This window comes from Acipenser ruthenus, chromosome 1, assembly GCF_902713425.1.
Source record: "Acipenser ruthenus chromosome 1, fAciRut3.2 maternal haplotype, whole genome shotgun sequence".
In the NCBI taxonomy this organism is placed as follows: domain Eukaryota; kingdom Metazoa; phylum Chordata; class Actinopteri; order Acipenseriformes; family Acipenseridae; genus Acipenser; species Acipenser ruthenus.
The window spans coordinates 111,111,162-111,131,306 of NC_081189.1; the positions used below are offsets into that span (position 1 = coordinate 111,111,162).

The window sequence follows — 20,145 nt, forward strand, 5'->3', positions numbered from 1 at the left end:
TCAATTCAATTCAATTCAATGGTGCTTTATTGGCATGACTTACAATAGCAGGAGTTGCCAAAGTAATTATACAATACATACATGTATATACAATGCATCATGAATACATATATATATATATATATATATTGTAACGTCTAGCGTGCTGTGGGTTCCAAGCGGGAGGTTAATTCAGCAGCGACGGCGGCGAAATAAGCAGGCAGACACTGTTTATTGAGTTGAAACGCACCCAAAGGTACCGTTTATTGCTCTTTATCAATTCAATCCCCAAGTCCAACAAAACAGAACAGAACCACCCAACATCGGCGCTGAGCCCCCTAATATAGCCCAACCAGGCTTGATCATTGGCCAACTAAACTTTTCCCTAATTAGCATACTAACCCTCCAATCCCTGACAACTCTACTTCCCCCCAATCCCAGCTGTACACAGTTGGCACTATGCCCACTATACTACACAATGCATGGTGTCTAACTATGTGATTAGCCCCCGTTTTTATAGCCCGCCACTACATTGCCCCCCTTTTGCTGCTTACCGCCCTCGGAAAGCTCAATCTGTGTCCCGGAAGCGCAGGGGTGCCCGAACCTTGCGGCGGGGTCTTTGGTTAGGTTCACAGGCAAGACGGCTGGGTTGAAGGGATGGAGGTCCCCTCTGTGAAGTAGAGACTCGAGGCCGGCGGTGGCATGCCACCACAGGAGGGGTGATTGTGGAATGATGGGGCCTTCCTCTATGGGCTCCCAATGGACCACTCTGAGGTCCCTGTCCTGGGTGGCCGGCTCCCTGGGGTGCGTCGGGTACCTGGTCTCCCCGGTAGGGGGCAAGGCGGTCCCGGTGGAGGACCACGCAGCATCCTGTGAGGTGTATTTGGACCCGGTACACCACCTCGCCCAGCTGTTGCAAGATCCGACAGGGTCCCACCCAGGGGCTATCCAGTTTGGGGCAACGGCCCTTCTTCCGTTTAGGTCCGTAGACCCAAACAAGCTCCCCCACTTTAAAGTGTCGCCCCTTCTCCCGGACGTCATAATTCCTCTTCTGTCGTATGCCGGCAGCCAGTAGACAGTCCCGGGCAAACTGGTGAGCAGCATCGATCCGGTCCTGAAGGCGTCGGGCATACTCTGGTCCAGGAGGGAGAGCTGTGGCGTCAGGAGGGCGACCGAACACAAGCTCGGCCGGTGTCTGGAGCTCACGACCGAGGAGCAGCAGTGCAGGAGTGCAGCCTGTCGATTCCTGCACCGCCGTGCGGTACGCCAGCATGATTAGAGGCAGCTGGAGGTCCCAGTCTCGTTGGTTCCGACTGGTAACAATAGCCAGCTGTGCCAAAAGAGTCCTGTTGAAGCGCTCCACGAGGCCGTCGCTCTGGGGGTGGAGCGGGGTGGTGCGGGTTTTCTTTATCCCCAGGCGACGGCACATCTCTGCAAAAATCCGGGATTCGAAATTCCGGCCCTGATCCGAATGGAGCTCCTGAGGAACCCCGAACCTTGAAAAGAAGCCTTCAATAAGAGCATCTGCTACCGTGCTTGCCTCCTGATCCGGTAGTGCGTAGACCTCTGGCCATTTTGAAAAATAATCCATCGCCACCAGCACATACTTATTGCCCTTGTCAGACACAGGTAATGGCCCAAGGATGTCCACTCCAACTCGTTGCATCGGACCGCCCACTGGACATTGCTGCATGGGAGCACGGGACTGCCCCGGAGGACCCTTGCGGGCAGCACAATGGTCACACCTGCGGCAATGGTTTTCGACATCCCTCCGACATCGGCTCCAGTAGTAACTCTGCCGCAGGCGTTGGAGGGTCTTGTTCACTCCAAAGTGCCCCACCCCAGGGGTCCCATGAACAGCCCGCAGAATCTCCGACTTGAGGGCTTCCGGAACCACGAGCTGCCACCTTGTCTCTCCTGATGTTGGTGTTACCCAGCGTCTCTGCAGCACTCCCTCCCGAAGTGCCACGCCATCCCATTGTGACCAGAGTGCCTTGGTGACTTCTGAATGAGCAGCTACATCCTCCCAGACCGGCCGTCGGTTCTCCGCCAGCCACTGGAAGACTGGTGCTAGATCCTGGTCTCTCTCCTGCTGCGCTCGCCACTCAGTTGCAGGCACAACACGGATCTCCCCGCACTCCCTCGTCTGTCCAACACCCTCTGCTCGGGCTCCCACATGGTACAGCTCCTTTGACCCCTCTTGCTCCTCTGTCTGCTGTTCCCTCTTCAGGCAGTAGGCGCAGTCGTCTGGCAAGCAGGGGCGCCTGGACATTGCGTCAGCGTTAGAGTGCTTCTCTCCAGCCCTATGCTGGATGGTGAAATCAAACTCTTGCAGCTGTTCTAACCAGCGGGCTAGCTGCCCTTGGGGCTCCTTAAAGTTGACTAGCCACTGGAGTGAAGCATGGTCGGTCCGCAGAAGGAAGTGCCTTCCACACAGGTAGGGCCGGAACTGTTTGACAGCCACTACCACAGCAAGTAGCTCTCTGCGAGTTACACAGTATCTCCGCTCCTGTTTGCTGAGGGCGTGGCTATAATACGCAACCACGTGTTCTCCATCTGGCCACTTCTGGGAGAGCACTGCGCCGAGACCTCGGTCGCTGGCATCCGTGTCTAGCACAAAGGGGAGATCTGGCCGTGGCAACATAAGACCAGGCGCCTGGATCAGTGCTTCTTTCAGGGTGGTGAAAGCTTCTTCACAGGCCTCGTCCCAGTCAAAGGTCTGGTTCTTCCTCAAGAGTCGGTGGAGAGGGAATGCGATGTGGCCAAACCGGGGAACAAATCGGCGGTAGTAGGAGGCAAGCCCAATGAACCCTCGCAGCTGGCGTTGGTTAGCCGGCCTGGCCCACTGCCTCACCGCGTTGATTTTTGAGGGGTCAGTCTTAATTCCATCCTGCCCCACAACGTGCCCCAGGAAGTAGACCTCCTGCTGCATAAAGCGGCACTTGTCCGGGTGCAGCTTAAGTCCGGCCGTCTCCAGTCGCTGCAACACGGTCCTCAAGTTTTCCAGTGCCTGCTCGAAGGTGGGGCCGTGCACTAGCAGGTCATCAAGATAAACCAGGCACACTTGAGGGGGAATGCCGGCCAGTACCCTCTCCATCAGACGCTCAAACGTGGCAGGGGCATTGCACAGCCCGAACGGCATAACTTGGAACTGCCACAAGCCCCTGCCAGTTGAAAAGGCAGTTTTTGAACGAGCGTCCGGGGAGAGCTCGACTTGCCAGTACCCACTGCGGAGGTCCAAAGAGCTAAACCAGGAGGACCCAGCGACCAGGTCCAGTGACTCATCTATCCGAGGCAGGGGGTAGGAGTCTTTCCTCGTAACCTCATTGAGGCGGCGGTAGTCCACACAAAACCGCATCTCTCCACTCTTCTTGGGAACGAGAACGACTGGAGAGGCCCATGGGCTGTCTGATGGTTCTATAATGTTAGCCTCTCTCATCTCCCGGATAATCTTCTCAGCTACTCCCTGTTTGGCAAGTGGAAGTCGGCGGGGGCGCTGCCTAATCGGGGGGGACCCACCGGTGTTAATGGAATGCTGGATAACATGCGTGTGGCCGGTTTCTTCAGGCTTGGTGGCGAAGCAGTTGGGGAACTTGGCCAGCAGCTCCCCCAACTGGTCCTGCTGCTCCGGGCAAAGCCCCTCACAGCTACGGCGCCAGACTGCTTCCACTGCCATTTTTGTCTCAGACGGGGTGGTAGATTGCGGTTTCATGCCAGTCTCCTGGGACATAACTGAGGCAGGTGAGGGCTTTGGTGGAGGGGTGATGTTTGTTGTAACGGTGGCCTGGAAGTGCTGTGGGGTTGGGGGCAACCCTTCCTGTGTAGAGCAGGGGACTGGAGAAGGCCAAGCCGCTGCGCCCTGTGAGCAGGGGGGCTTTGGAGGAAGGACTTCAGCAGCAGCTGATATCGACTGTAGGGCTGTCTGTGCATAACACACCACCCCCCTAGACTTGGTCGACTCCCCTAAGGCTGGCAGTGCCAGGCCAGGCTCGGCAAAGGTGGTGGTGTGCCCATGGCGAAGATCAAGGGAGATACCGGCCCTCCTCAGGAAATCCAACCCGAGGATACAGCCATCTTGGACTGCGGCGAGCCAAACTTTGTGGCGGAAGGTCCGTCCGGCGTATGTGACCCTCAGTTGGCCCCTACTTTCCATGGGTGCTTGCTCTCCGGTGACCGTTTTCAGTTGAACCGGTGTCGGTCTGACTCTGTTTCTCCAGTCTCCTACTGCTTGGTGAAGGACATCAGGACGAACGACAGTGATGGAGGAGCCGGTGTCGATGAGGGCCATGCAGGGGACCCCCTCAATGAGGACAGGAGCATGCAGGAAGGCCCCGTCACCAGTGCGGCCCACCACACGGGGTTGGTTTGAGTCGAATTCGGCTGCGGTTGGGTTCAACTGTTGGGCCCATGTTTCCCCCCCTACATGGACCCGTTCCCGTTTCCCGACAGTTCCGTCACCCCTTTTCCCTTAGGCTCTCGTTGGCGACAGTCAGCGATGTCCGCACCTCCAGCAGATTCTCTCTCTCACTCGTCGAGGGTTGGTAGTAGCCGCTCTCACTTTGTACTCTGGTTCGCTGTCAGTGCCTTCAGTGTCTCTCCACATATGCTCCACCAATCGGACTGGCTTGGAAGTAAAGTGGCGTGGTAGTGGCTCTTCATCCAGTAACACCTCTTCAATGGATTGTGCATATCCAAGGGCTTCTTTTAGTGTGCTGGGCCTCTTCAGGCGGACCTGGTGACGCAGCTCTGGGGGTTGTAGGCTGCGGAGGAAGGTGTCCAAAGCGATCCTCTGGCTAAAGCTGGTGGGCTCGTCACGGTATGCTTTACAGGAGAGGCGAGCGATGTCAGCTGCCAGGGCTCTCCTCTAGCTCTGCATCTACCCCGAAGTTGATCCTGTAGGCGGTACGGTGATTCGCTGTCTCCAAAGCGGCACTTCAGAGCATCAACCAGGGAGGTATGTCTGATGGTTCTATAATCGGGGGGGTTCTATATGGTTGGTTCTATAATCGGGGGGATGGTTCACTCTCTCTTCTGGCCCGAGATCCAGCAATACCTCTGCTGCAGCACCCTCCAGTGACTGAGACAGGCAGGAAGCCTTCTTGCGCTGGGACCAGGCATAATCTTCAGCCACTAATTCAAACTGGGTCAGAAAGGCTTCCAAAGACATGACCCCGTTGTACCGTGGAAGCTTTGGGACTAGTCCATGCAAAGGAGCAGGTGGTTGAGGAAGCGAGACAGGTTGTGGACCACCCCCCTCCATCTGTAACTGCAGCCTGGATTCCTCTCCTCCGTGCAGGGGGCTGGTTTCGTTACTGTACGTCCTCTCTCTCGCTCTAACTGTGCTCCGTAGTGTCTGGTCTCTCTCTGCATGACGTAATGGTCGCTCTGCGTCTGCAGGGGCTGTCAGCCTAATGTTTTCCATTAGCAGGCTGGCTTCGCTTGTAGCTGTCGTTTCCAAATCGCTCTTAATCGGCCGCCGGGGAAGGTTTCTCTCCCCCGTGAGAGTGAAGCGCTGCGGGGTAGGCAGCAAGGGAGTTCCCGGTTCCAGCATGACGTTTTCCCGGGGCGGAGTTCTGCTGCTTGGCCGTCTATCTCTCTGACTGTCAGGCTGGATAACAAGCAGCGTTGTACAGTCGATTTCGCCGCTCTGCGCTTCCTCATAGACCTTATCTTCCTGCTCCTTCTCTCTCCCCTGGAGACTCTGTTCAATCCGCTGCGTCTTTTCTTCACCCCTCCAGAGCGCTTTAATTATTGGTGTTACCTTAAGCCAAGCCACAGCCCACTCTCTGTTCCCGACGGCCGCTCCGAGCTGGGGCGACCGTTCACCCGGGTGGTTTCTTTCTGCCTCTGTTGGATCCATTTCCCGATCCCACTTCTGACACCAGTGTAACGTCTAGCGTGCTGTGGGTTCCAAGCGGGAGGTTAATTCAGCAGCGACGGCTGCGAAATAAGCAGGCAGACACTGTTTATTGAGTTGAAACGCACCCAAAGGTACCGTTTATTGCTCTTTATCAATTCAATCCCCAAGTCCAACAAAACAGAACAGAACCACCCAACATCGGTGCTGAGCCCCCTAATATAGCCCAACCAGGCTTGATCATTGGCCAACTAAACTTTTCCCTAATTAGCATACTAACCCCCCAATCCCTGACAACTATACTTCCCCCCAATCCCTGCTGAACACAGTTGACACTATGCCCACTATACTACACAATGCAAGGTGTCTAACTATGTGATTAGCCCCCGTTTTTATAGCCTGCCGCTACAATATATAAACAAACTGATTTATAAAGTACAGTAAAAAAAACAAACATATAACTACTAACAATAAACATGTATCAGGACAATAAGTATTTACATAATACATACATGCCTACATACACAACAACATACATACTGTAAATACATAAGTGTGTGTGTCTCTGTGCAGAGCTCTCATTGTGTGTCCCTCAGTCTGTGACATGCAGACACATACTGAGCTGCTAGTTGGGCTGTGCTTCCCTCCTACCCCAGGAGGATTGGGACTTTTTCAGGGTTGGTCATGTTTGGGAAATGTGGGAGGGAATTTGCAAATTTTTTAAAATAAGTTTGTCTATTTTCTGAGTATTTCTTACATTGAAGAAGGAAGTGCATCTCTGTCTCGACCTCTCCTGTCTCACAGTGACCACAGAGCCTTTCTTCTTTAGGAAGCCAGGTCTGCCGGTGACGGCCTTTCTCAATGGCCAGGCTGTGTTCACTGAGCCTGTACTTGGTCAGGATCTGTCTCTGCTTTGTATCTCTGACAGTAGAGATATACTCTGCCAGAGTGTAATCTCTTTTTAGGGCCCGATAACAATCCAGTTTATTTTGAGATTTTGTTTCTGTGTCCCAATGTTTCAGATAGCAGTTTTTGGTTAGTTTTATAATTTGGTTGACTCTGATTGGGGGCTGGTAAGCAGTGCTGACCTGAAGCTGGTTTGTTTTAGTATTATTAGTTGGGTTTAGTGCAGTGAGCTTCAGGGCCAGATGGCTTAGAGGACTCTTTTCAGGGCTGAGCTCTTGGGTTTGCATGGCCTCATACTGGAGGGAGTCTGATTCACTTTTCTTTAGGTGCATCCAAAACTTTAGTGCTCTTTTCTTTATATTTATGAGTGTTGGGTAATGGCCTAATTCTGCCCTGCATGCATGATTTGGTGTTTTTCTTTGCACCTGTAGGATGTTTTTGTAGAGTTCAGCATGCAGGGTTTTGATCGGGTGTTTGTCCCATTAAGTGTAGTCCTGTTGACTGAGTGGACCCCATATCTCACTACCATACAGCGCAATGGGCTGGATGACACTGTCAATTAATTTTAGCCATATTTTGATAGGAATATTTATTTTATAGAATCTTCTTTTGATGGCATAGAAAGCTCTTCTGGCTTTTTCCTTTAGTGCATTCACTGCTAGGTTAAAGCTCCCTGACGCACTGATAGTCAGGCCCAGGTAAGTGTAGTCTGAGGTGTGTTCTAGTGTAGTGTTGTTTAGGGTGAAGTGGTATCTGTTTCCCTGAGTTCTGGCGTTTTTTTGAAAAATCATTATTTTGGTATTTTTAAAGTTTACTGGCAGGGCCCAGGTCTGACAGTACTGCTCCAGCAGTGCCAGGTTCCGCTGCTGGCTGGTTCTCTCTCTCTCTCTCTCTCTCTCTCTCTCTCTCTCTCTCTCTCTCTCTCTCTCTCTCTCTCTCTCTCTCTCTCTCTCTCTCTCTCTCTCTCTCTCTCTCTCTCTCTCTCTCTCTCTCTCTCTCTCTCTCACTCTCTCTCTCTCTCTCTCTCTCTCTCTCTCTCAGATTGTGGGAGGAGCCAGGTGGTGAGTGGAGCGCGGGAGTTGTGATTCAGCAGAGTCTAAACTTTTGCAATTATTTATTTATACATATTTATATTTTTGTGTTTTATGTAAAATGTGTTTGTTTGTTTATCTGTCTATCGTAATAGTTTTAGTATATTTGTGAGTTATTGTTGTTTGTGTAGCTGGTCGTAGATCAGCAGAAACGCTGATATGGCGTGTAGTTCGGGGGGAGGGGGGGTACTGACTCGCCGGCACGGCTGCCGATGTGTACCTGATATCGGGGTGTCAGTGGAGGAATGCCTGGTAGCGGTAGGAGAGGTTGTGGGTTTTAATAAAATAAAATCAGCTTCAAGGATGAATAAAGCTCTAGTCATCTTTTTAACTGATGTTGATTTGGTAAATAAGCTAGTGGAGGAGGGGTTTAGTGTGCAGGGGTCTTTTATTGAAGTTTCACCTTTAGTAACACCCGTAACCAAAGTAATACTGTCTAATGTCCCTCCCTTCTTAAAAAACGAGTTACTGGAAACATACGGAAAATTAATGTATCCCATTAAAACAATTCCTCTGGGATGTAAAAATCCCAGTGTAAAACATGTTTTGTCTTTTAGAAGACAGGCATTCATTTTACAGCATGATCCTAATTTAACTATTGAAGTAGCGTGGAATTTTAATGTCGAGGGGACGAATTGTGTTGTTTTTGCCAGTTCCGATATAATGAGGTGTTTTAAATGTGGAGCTCAGGGACATCAAAGAAAGCAGTGTCCCAGAAACAGGGATCGGGCTGAAACAGAGCAGGATAAGGGAGCTCCTGGCGGGGAGGAGGTCGGGGGCGATCGGGGAGAGCGGGAGGATGAGCAGCCCCCGGAGCCAGCAGAGCCCGGGTCAGCGGAGCCAGCAGAGCCCGGGTCAGCAGAACCAGCAGAGCCCGGGTCAGCGAAGCCCGAGTCAGCGGTACCTGAAGCAGAGTTGATACAACTCAAAAGACACAGCCAAGTGAAAACAGCTTCGGGGCAAGAGGCTGGGCAAACTGATGAAGTGGTGGCGAAAAAAAAGAAAAAGAAAAACAAGCACTCTGAGGAAGGAGAGCCAAGGCGGGACTCTGGGTCAGTATCTGTGAGCAGCGATCCACAACCGATGCCTGAGGAGGAACTGACGTCTTCCCCGGAGGCTGTGCCACCTTTCCCTGAAGAAGGAGGAAGAAGCACAGATCTCCCTCAGTCTAGCTACAAGACAGGGGGCACTGAAGCTGAAGCTGTGGCTGTGGAGAGCGGCGAGGCCGCTGAAGAAGACGGGGCGGATGGTGAACAAGATGAGGGCATGTACGAGTCGGATGACGAGGGGCTCTCTGATTCCTCGTTAATCTCGGACGTCCCTGACAGCCAACCCGTCAGGAGAAAACTCTATACACTGCAACACATTAACAACTTTCTCGACAGTACCAAAGGTAAGAGGGGAGTGGACATTAAAAGTTTTTTTCCCGATTTAAAATAGTTTTTACATTCTGCGCATATAGTCTCCAGGAAGTCAATGCTTGAGGAGCTAGATCAGCAGAAGAGATACCATTTAAAAAAAGTAGTACAGACTGTAAAGAAAATGATGGTACGATCAAAAATTTTATTTTAAAATGGATTTTTTTAAAAAAAGGACAATTTTATTTTTTAGTGTTTGTTTTAACTTGATGGTCTTAAATATTTTATCCGCCATGGAAAAGTGTACTTTTATTTCTTTTAACGTTAATGGTTGTAGACAGTCTTTTAAAAGAGCACAGTTATTTGAATTTTTAAAGCAGAAAAGGGCTGGGCCAGAAAAACTGCTGACAAATTCAGCACTAGAAAGACGCAGATACAGCATTTTGAAACGAAAAGAACTAGGGCTTGAAGTTTCAGGTTTTTATTTTTGCTCACATGACCGTGTTTTGAGCCGATTCAATATCTTAATTAAACTATTAATTACTAAACGAAGTTGCTTCTTTTTACTTTGATGTCCTGATTGATTTGTTGATTCTGTTTTACCTTCTTCATTATTGGAACACAAGAGCAAGCAATGACATTAATCACTTCCCCCAGATGCTACTTTAACGTGCATTTCGTTCTCGCACTTGCCTAGCTTCCAATGTGTCCGTTCCGTGTTGTGTTGTTCTTTCCTGCTAACTTAACAGAATGTTCTCACAATTAGGATGTAGCGGCCTAAGACTTAAAGGCAATCGAAAAATATCTTATGCTGGCGTCGGTTTCATGATGCAATGAATCAACATTGGGCAGCAGTGTGGAGTAGTGGTTAGGGCTCTGGACTCTGGACCAGAGGGTTGTGGGTTCAATCCCCAGTGGGGGACACTGCTGTTGTACCCTTGAGCAAGGTACTTTACCTAGATTGCTCCAGTAAAAACCCAACTGTATAAATGGGTAATTGTATGTAAAAATAATGTGATATCTGTATAATGTGAAATAATGTATAATGTGATATCTTGTAACAATTGTAAGTCGCCCTGGATAAGGGCGTCTGCTAAGAAATAAATAATAATAATAATAATAACATGTACCTAAAAGACAGACACAGGCATTGAAATTTGCAAAGGTTTGAAAACATTTTGTGTGACCTGAGACAGGCAAGCATTCATTACTTTCACAAAAAATAATTTGTTTTGTAAATACATCTAAATTAATGTTATTAAATTACATACTTCCTTTTGTTCATATTACATCTTCTGGCTTTTACAGTGTATGTAAGACCCTTGAGTGGTCTCTTAACAGGTTTGACTAATATACAGTACCGTGAAAAAGTATTTGCCCCCTGTCTGATTTTCTGCATTTTTGCACATTTTTCACATTGTATTTGGTCAGATTTTTTTGTGGGTTATAGTAGTATACAGAGGGAGTCTGAGAGAAAAAATGACGCCAAACTTTGGTGCTTCTTTCATTTGTTTGGTGTGCAAGGTAATCAAACATGCAATCTTCAGGTGTGAAAAAGTTATTGCCCCCTCTAGTTAACTCAACCCAATTAAATGGATAATTAGGGACAACTGTTTGAGTACTTTGGTTAACAAGCAGGCCTGATTTGGGCCAGCCCTGCCAAATATAAATCTGAATCTGTCAGCACACAGGTTCTAGAGGCACATCATGCCATGAACAAAAGAAATTCCTGAAGACCTCCGGAAAAAAAGTTGTTGATGCCTATCAGTCTGGAAAGGGTTACAAAGCCATTTCTAAGGCTCTGGGGCTTCACCGAACCACAGTCAGAGCCATATTGTCCAAATGGAGAAAGTTTGGGACAGTAGTGAATCTTCCAAGGAGTGGCCGTCCTGCCAAAATCTCTCCAAGAGCAAGGCGTAAAATCGTCCAGGAAGTCACAAAGAACCCTAGAACAACATCCAGGGATCTGCAGGCCTCTCTTGCCTCGGCTAAGGTCAGTGTTCATGACTCCACCAACAGAAAGACACTGGGCAAAAATGGGATTCATGGCAGAGTAGCAAGGCGGAAACCATTGCTCACTAAGAAGAACATAAATGCTCGTCTCAAGTTTGCCAAAAAGCACCAGGATGATCCACAAGAGTTCTGGAACAATGTTCTATGGACAGATGAGTCAAAAGTGGAACTTTTTGGCCGACATGGGCCCAGTTATGTCTGGTGAAAACCAAACACTGCATTCCACAGTAAGAACCTCATACCAACGTCGAGCATGGTGGTGGTAGTATCGTGGTTTGGGGATGCTTTGCTACATCAGGACCTGGACGCCTTGCCATCATAGAAGGAACCATGAATTCTGCTCTGTATCAGAGAATTCTACAGGAGAATGTCAGGCCATCCGTCAGTGAACTGAAGCTGAAGCGCAGCTGGGTCATGCAGCAAGACAATGTTCTGAAAAACACACAAGCAAGTCTACATCAGAATGGTTGAAGAACAAGAAATTTAAAGTTTCGGAATGGCCTAGTCAAAGTCCAGACCTAAACCCCATAGAGGTGTTGTGGGAGGACCTGAAACGAGCAGGTCATGCTAAAAAACCCACACGTCACTGAGTTGAAGCAGTTCTGCATGGAGGAGTGGGCCAAAATTCCTCCACGGCACTGTGAGAGACTAATCAATAACCACAGGAAGCGGTTGGTTCCAGTTATTGCTGCTAAAGGTGGTGTAACCAGTTACTGAGTCTAAGGGAGCGATTACTTTTTCACACAGAGGCATTGGGTGTTGCATAACTTTCTTTAATAAATAAATGAAATATGTAACAATTTTTTGTGTTATTTGTTCACTCAGGGTCCCTTTTATCTAATATTAGGTTTTGGTTGAAGATCTAATAACATTCAGTGTCAAAAATATGCAAAAATGCAGAAAATCAGACATTTTTCACAGCACTGTATATATATATATATATATATATATATATATATATATATATATATATATATATATATTAGTGCCTTGCAAAAGTATTCAGACCCCTGACCAATTCTCTCATATTACTGAATTACAAATGGTACATTGAAATTTCGTTCTGTTTGATATTTTATTTTAAAACACTAAAACTCAAAATCAATTATTGTAAGGTGACATTGGTTTTATGTTGGGAAATATTTTTAAGAAAAATAAAAAACTGAAATATCTTGCTTGCATAAGTATTCAACCCCTGTGCTGTGGAAACTCCCAGTTTACACCGATGAAAGAAATTGCCCTAACAAGGACACAATTACCTTACCATTGGCCTCCACCTGTGAACCATTAAAGTTGCTGTCACATTTTCTGGATAAAAACCCCACTGTTGGAGGATCATTGGTCAGGCTGTGAATCTGAAGGAAAATGAAGACCAAAGAGCATTCTACTGAAGTTAAAGTAGTACAAATGCATAGATTAGGGAAAGGGTACACAATAATATCCAAGTGTTTGGATATCCCGGTGAGCACTGTTGGATCAATAATCAAGAAGTGGAAGCTGCATCACACCTCCCAGGCACTGCCAAGAAAAGGCCGTCCCTCAAAACTCAGTGCTCAAACAAGGAGGAGACTTGTGAGAGAAGCCACAGAGGCCAACAATCACTTTAAAGGAGCTACAGAGTTCAGTGGCTGGGAGTGGAGTAATGGTGCACCAGTCAACCATATCAAGAGCTCTGCATAACACTGGCCTGTATGGGTGGCAAGAAAGAAGCCGTTACTCAAAAAGTACCATCTGAAAGCACGTCTGGAGTTTGCCAGAAAGCATGAGAGTGACCCAGCTGCGATGTGGGAAAAGGTTTTGTGGTCAGATGAAACCAAGATAGAGCTGTTTGGCCAAAACTCAAAGCGCTATGTGTGGCGCAAACCTAACATGCATCAAGACACACCATCCCTACAGTGAAGTATGGTGGTGGCAGCATCATGCTGTGGGGATGCTTCTCATCAGCAGGGACTGGGCATCTTGTTAAAATTAAAGGAAGAATGGATGGAGCAAAATACAGGGAAATACTGCAAGAGAACCTGCTTCAGTCCGCTAAAAAACTGAAGCTTGGGAGGAAATTCACCTTTCAGCAGGACAATGATCCCAAGCACAAGGCCAAAGCAACATTGGAGTGGCTCAAGAACAAAAAGGTGAATGTCCTGCAGTGGGCCAGTCAAAGTCCTGATCTCAATCCCATTGAGAATCTGTGGCACTATTTGAAAATTGCGGTCCACAAGCGTCGTCCAACCAACCTGAAGCAAATCTGCCAAGAAGAATGGGCCAAAATCACTCCGACACTGTGTGCAAAGCTGGTACATACTTACCCCAAAAGACTTAAAGCTGTTATTGCAGCGAAAGGTGGCTCTACCAAATATTAATGTGTGGGGGTTGAATACTTATGCAAGCAAGATATTTCAGTTTTTTATTTTTCTTAAAAATATTTCCCAACATAAAACCAATGTCACCTTACAATAATTGATTTTGAGTTTCAGTGTTTTAAAATAAAATATCAAACAGAATGAAATTTCAATGTACCATTTGTAATTCAGTAATATGAGAGAATTGGTCAGGGGTCCGAATACTTTTGCAAGACACTGTATATATATATATATATATATATATATATATATATATATATATATATATATATATATATATATATAGTACTGTGCAAAAGTTTTAGGCAGGTGTGAAAAAATGCTGTAAAGTAAGAATGCTTTCAAAAATAGATATGTTAATAGTTTATATTTATCAATTAACAAAATGCAAAGTGAGTGAACAGAAGAAAAAATCTACATCAAATCAATATTTGGTGTGACCACCCTTTGCCTTCAAAACAGCATCAATTCTTCCAGGTACACTTGCACAACGTTTTTGAAGGAACTCGGCAGGTAGGTTGGCCCAAACATCTTGGAGAACTAACCACAGTTCTTCTGTGGATTTAGGCAGCCTCAGTTGCTTCTCTCTCTTCATGTAATCCCAGACAGACTCAATGATGTTGAGATCAGGGCTCTGTGGGGGCCATACCATCACTTTCAGGACTCCTTCTTGTTCTTTACGCTGAAGATAGTTCTTAATGACTTTCGCTGTATGTTTGGGGTCGTTGTCATGCTGCAGAATAAATTTGGGGCCAATCAGATGCCTCCCTGATGGTATTGCATGATGGATAAGTATCTGCCTGTACTTCTCAGCATTGAGGAAACCATTAATTCTGACCAAATCCCCAACTCCATTTGCAGAAATGCAGCCCCAAACTTGCAAGGAACCTCCACCATGCTTCACTGTTGCCTGCAGACACTCATTCGTGTACCGCTCTCCAGCCCTTCGGCGAACAAACTGCCTTCTGCTACAGCCAAATATTTCAAATTTTGACTCATCAGTCCAGAGCACCTGCTGCCATTTTTCTGCACCCCAGTTCCTGTGTTTTCGTGCATAGTTGAGTCGCTTGGCCTTGTTTCCACGTCGGAGGTATGGCTTTTTGGCCGTAAGTCTTCCATGAAAGCCACTTCTGACCAGACTTCTCCGGACAGTAGATGGGTGTACCAGGGTCCCACTGTTTTTTGCCAATTCTGAGCTGATAGCACTGCTGGACATCTTCCGATTGCGAAGGGAACTAAGCATGATGTGTCTTTCATCTGCTGCAGTAAGTTTCCTTGGCCGACCACTGCGTCTACGGTCCTCAACGTTGCCCGTTTCTTTGTGCTTCTTCAAAAGAGCTTGGACAGCACATCTGGAAACCCCTGTCTGCCTTGAAATTTCTGCCTGGGAGAGACCTTGCTGATGCAGTATAAATACCGTGTGTCTTGTTGCTGTGCTCAGTCTTGCCATGGTGTATGACTTTTGACAGTAAACTGTCTTCAGCAACCTCACCTTGTTAGCTGAGTTTGGCTGTTCCTCACCCAGTTTTATTCCTCCTACACAGCTGTTTCTGTTTCAGTTAATGATTGTGTTTCAACCTACATATTGAATTTATGATCATTAGCACCTGTTTGGTATAATTGTTTAATCATACACCTGACTATATGCCTACAAAATCCCTGACTTTGTGCAAGTGTACCTAGAAGAATTGATGCTGTTTTGAAGGAAAAGGGTGGTCACACCAAATATGGATTTGATTTAGATTTTTCTTCTGTTCACTCTTTGCTTTTACTTTAGTTAATTGATAAATATAATCTATTAACATGTCTATGTTTGAAAGCATTCTTACTGGGCAGCAGTGTGGAGTAGTGGTTAGGGCTCTGGACTCTTGACCGGAGGGTCGTGGGTTCAATCCCTGGTTGGGGACACTGCTGCTGTACCCTTGAGCAAGGTACTTTACCTAGATTGCTCCAGTAAAAACCCAACTGTATAAATGGGTAATTGTATGTAAAAATAATGTAAAAAATAATGTAATTGTATGTAAAAATAATGTGATATCTTGTAACAATTGTAAGTCGCCCTGGATAAGGGCGTCTGCTAAGAAATAAATAATAATAATAATTTTTTCACACCTGCCTAAAACTTTTGCACAGTACTGTATATATATATATATATATATATATATATATATATATATATATATATATATATATATATATTGTGAGCCAGCTCACAAGTTTACCACCAGGAGTTAACGGGCCAACAGGCTGCAGGTGTGGATAGGTAGGCAATTTTGGGCTTGACTATTGTTAGACTATAATTGGCCTTAATTGGCCCACACCTGTAGCCTGTAACAGCCAAATGCCTGGCTGGTAAAAGGGAGCATGTGCCGGCAGTCTGGTGGGCTGTTTGTTTTGTTTTCCTGCCTGAGAACCTCTGGGGCTTATCTACCACAAGACTGGAATAGAATAACAGGAATCAGTGTCGGATAACGTTGTGGTCCTTTGCCTCTGCAATTCCCTGTTCTCTACAGGGGCTACGAGGAACGGCTTGTCCGCTGCTGGGATCCACGAAAGACTGGACTGCAGAGTAAGGGTAGAAGAAGCCCAAACCCCAGGTGGAACGACCTATTCACCAACTGGACGTGGTTATTGGCCCAGTTGGTTTACGTCGGCATTTTTGTTTTGGTGGTTTTGTTTGTTTGAAATCTTGTTTGAACTGTTTACTTTTGTTATGGACACGGCTCGATAACGCAGCTGACATTGCACTATAAGAGCAAGCCTTATAAAATACTAAAATAAAAACGTGCTTTGTTTTGGAAACTCCTGTCTGTTTTCTCTGTGTGCACCCACCCGCTCACAATATATATATATATATATATATATATATATATATATATATATATATATATATATATATACACACACACACACACACTACTGGTCAAAAGTTTTAGAACACCTCCATTTTTCCAGTTTTTATTGAAATTTACGCAGTTTAATGTCTCAATGTACTCTGAAATTAAAGCATAGAACAAATAAACAATTGGAGATAAAAAAAGAAATCATGGAATCGTTTTGTTTAACAAAATTTAATCTAAATTTTTGACTCATCAAAGTAGCCACCTTTTGCAGATATAACAGCCAAACACACTCGTGGCATTCTTTCTACAATGGAAATCAAATATTGTTCGGAAAGTTCTTCCCAACATTGTTGCAGAAGTTCCCACAAATGTGTTGCACTTGTAGGTTGCTTTGCATTCACCCTTCTGTCCAGTTCATCCCAAACCAGCTCGATGGGGTTTAAGTCTGGAGACTGTGCTGGCCATTCCATGATTTGAAGCCTACCGTCTTGTTCTTTTCTTCTAAGGTAGTTCTGACATAGCCTGGAGGTATGTTTTGGGTCATTATCTTGCTGTAGGATGAACCCCTGACCAACTAGACGTATACCAGAGGGTATTGCATGGCGCTGCAAAATGCTGTGGTAGCAGTTTTGGTTCAGGGTGCCACTCACTCTGTGCAAGTCGCCGACTCTGGATCCAGCAAAAGAGACCGAGACCATCAGGCTTACTCCTCCATGTTTGACAGTTGGTGTCACACACCGAGGAACCATCCTTTCGCCTACTCGACGGCGTACAAAAACCCTGCATGATGAACCGAAGATTTCAAATTTTGATTCATCTGTCCATAAGACCTTCTTCCAGTCTTCAGTAGTCCACCGGCGGTGCTTCATGGCCCAGGCAAGCCTCTTTTTCTTATTTTGCCATCTTAGCAATGGCTTTCTTACTGCACCTCGACCTGTCAAACCTGCAGCTCGAAGTCTTCTCTTCACAGTTGAAACTGAGACTTGCTTACTTCGACCAGTGTTAAGCTGTTGTCCTGTGAGCTGCCCATCACGCAAGCTGTTGACTCTCATAAACTTGTCTTCTGATTCTGTTGTGGCTTTGGGTCTGCCAGACCTCTTCCTGTCAGAGTTTCCTCCAGTTTCCAAGTGCCTTGGCTTTCTTTGCAATTTCTCTAAAGGAAAGACCTACACTTTTAAGGGTTATAATGGTCTGTCTGTCTAACTTTGTTAATTGCCTTTTTCTCGCCATTATGAGAGCAATATACTACTTCCTGCAGTACAATACTGTCCAAATAATGCTTAAGAGGGTGTAGTAACACAGTCTGTTCCAACACTGCTTTTATACAGACAGAGGGTTTGTAAGTAGTCAGCAAAAGTTGGGACATCTGTAGGAATTGATAGCATCAACTTTCAAGGCTTAATTTACGTCCATTGCTGCAGAACAGCTGTAAGTTGTTAACCCATTACTTGTTCCCTGAAAAGGGCCTTTTTGTATAACTCTGAAATGTACATTATTTTTCAGTTTTTGGTAACCTAAACTTTTTTTTTTAACCTCTGGCAGTTTACCGCTTACCTTTGTACCATTTCAGGTTATTCACTGGACTTGAACTGCTTAAATTTCAATAAAAACTGGAAAAATGGGGGTGTTCTAAAACTTTTGACCGGTAGTGTATATATATAATTAGGATTCCTAAGTGCCATAATTCCAAACACTGCAACAGAAGCGCTAGCAATCCATGCCCTATAATGTTTGGTTTTGTTTAAATCATTTTTGCATTATTTTCCTGTGACTACACACAGCTTGAAGAAAAGCAAGGTTAGGTAACAGAAGCAAAGCAACAGCAGGGAGCTTCAAGTTGGAAACTGTTTTTTTTAAACACTTTATTCTTAAGAGAAATCTCCCATATTGTTGTACTTTGACAATACTGCTGAGGGATGGCACCCATGATGTGGATGTCTAACTGTTGCTGGGACAAATTGTTTTCCAAGTACATCTTAGACAACTCTCAGCCGCTCTTAAATAACATGTGTGTGAATTTATATATATATAATTAGGTTTTGTAGATGCCATAATATAAGCATAATCAAAACAGGTTCAAAGACCAAACACAGAGAGGATTTCCAATACAGGTTGCTAACCAAATAGGAATCATAATAGTTACTTGGAACATGCACTGGAGCTCCACTAGTTTCCTCGATAATCTGTTCCTGTTCCATTTAAGAAAAAGCTTTTTCACTGGCCACTGGCTTGAAATTGAAATCACCTTGAGACTGTTATGAGGCAACATGATGAGTGCAGAAACTAGAGCACATGCATAGTGCACTCAAAGTCTCTGTCATCTTACCCATTAAAAACAAATTATGAACAACTTTACTTTCAACAAAAATATATAACCGACCCATTATGTGGTGCTAGTTCTGCAGCATTGGTTTCAAAATGAGGAACATTAAGTGAAAAAAAGATCTTCTGTTATAATTACTTTCCAGGGAACAGTAGTATACTTTCATTTCAGCATACACTATTGGCACCAATTAATGTACTAAAAAAACAGCAATACTAAATTTACCATATTAAAAAAAGAAAAGGTATTTGTCAGGCTCTAAGTTTCAGAATGGCATTAAGAATTTGTTACTCCGATGGTGAAAAAAAAAGTTTCAAGGATGGACAAGCATACCAAAACGTTTTGTTGGTTGCGCAGAAGTAGTTCTTCAATTAGAATTTACTCTCTGCAACAAACTGAAGATTCGGGGAAGAAGGTATTTCAAGTGAAGTCCAACAGTCTTTGTTCTTCAGGACTCCACAGTTGAAACCGGTATTCTGCAGTTAATTGTATTTGTTCTGTAGCTCGTTGAAAATTATTTGTGTTGTATCCAATGATGAATTACAGGGCATCATTCCATTTCATGGGTTAAGCAATGCAACAGGAAGAAGGGTTCAAGTTTCTCTTGCAAGAGCAAAAAAGTGAATGCAAGTTAACATGCCACTACATTATTTTACACCAACTCAAGAGATTTTTGCACAGTGATTAACTTAGTTAAAACATTTAATTTCTTGTTGCCTTATTAGACAAGTGGCTCAGTATAGGGAGGATCACAGAACATTGCTAATTTGTCATATTAAGACTTCCTGAAATAAAAGGGAATCCTGAATTGGATGACCCACACTGGTTTTATGCTTTAATTTCTGTGTGGCATGAAGTAACAATCGTTATTTTGCGGCAACATTTTAGTTCATGTTTTTTTGCAACCAAACTCCCACGAGACTGCACCTTCACATACTGAACTTATTTCAAAGTGGCTTATAACTCTAAATGTCACATTATGGCAAATGATGTTGCACATACCAAATACAGGTCACTTCAAAGGCTATGATATTAAAAATATATATATTGGATTTGTATTAAAGGCTATTATGGTACACATAGGTTTATTTTTCAGTGGCTCACATAATACAGTAATATATCACTTTCCATTTAGAGTAACATTTATTTTTTGAGCCAAGATTATGTTTGAAACTTGTCCTTCACAATTGCAAAGGGAAAGTGCAAGAGGACCAGCATTAGTATAGTATCACTGCCACAGTGCAACCATCAAGTATGCAGCTGAGGCCTCAAACCAATGCCCATGGAACAGATTCAGCGCTCCATTATATTATGTTTAAAATACTTCAAATGACCTGTGGTATAGTGATGTCCTAACAAGCAACACGAAATAAAAATGTCTTCGTTGATAAATTCGTAAGAAACCACATGCAGATTGG

The 20,145-nt window shown here is 45.3% G+C and overlaps 1 protein-coding gene across 1 annotated transcript; it reads right to left on the reverse strand.

Annotated features, from left to right (window-relative positions):
* Window positions 1–507: 507 nt before the first annotated feature.
* LOC131737088 (uncharacterized) lies at window positions 508–5,839 on the reverse strand. Its single transcript, XM_059023698.1, has 3 exons — window positions 5,047–5,839; window positions 4,508–4,800; window positions 508–4,375 (listed from the first exon to the last, which is right to left on the reverse strand). Exons 1-3 carry the CDS (start codon window positions 5,837–5,839, stop codon window positions 548–550), a joined length of 4,914 nt encoding a protein of 1,637 aa, XP_058879681.1. The 3' UTR covers window positions 508–547.
* Between the last annotated feature and the right edge of the window lie 14,306 nt (window positions 5,840–20,145).

Coding starts and splice junctions, on each gene's coding strand:
- LOC131737088 (XM_059023698.1), bottom strand. CDS start 5,839: ATGGATCCAACAGAGGCAGAAAGAAACCACCCGGGTGAACGGTCGCCC. Junction 4,801..5,046: donor CCTGTCTCAGTCACTGGAGG/GTGCTGCAGCAG, acceptor TCTCCTGTAAAG/CATACCGTGACGAGCCCACC. Junction 4,376..4,507: donor CTACTACCAACCCTCGACGA/GTGAGAGAGAGA, acceptor TGGGCCCAACAG/TTGAACCCAACCGCAGCCGA.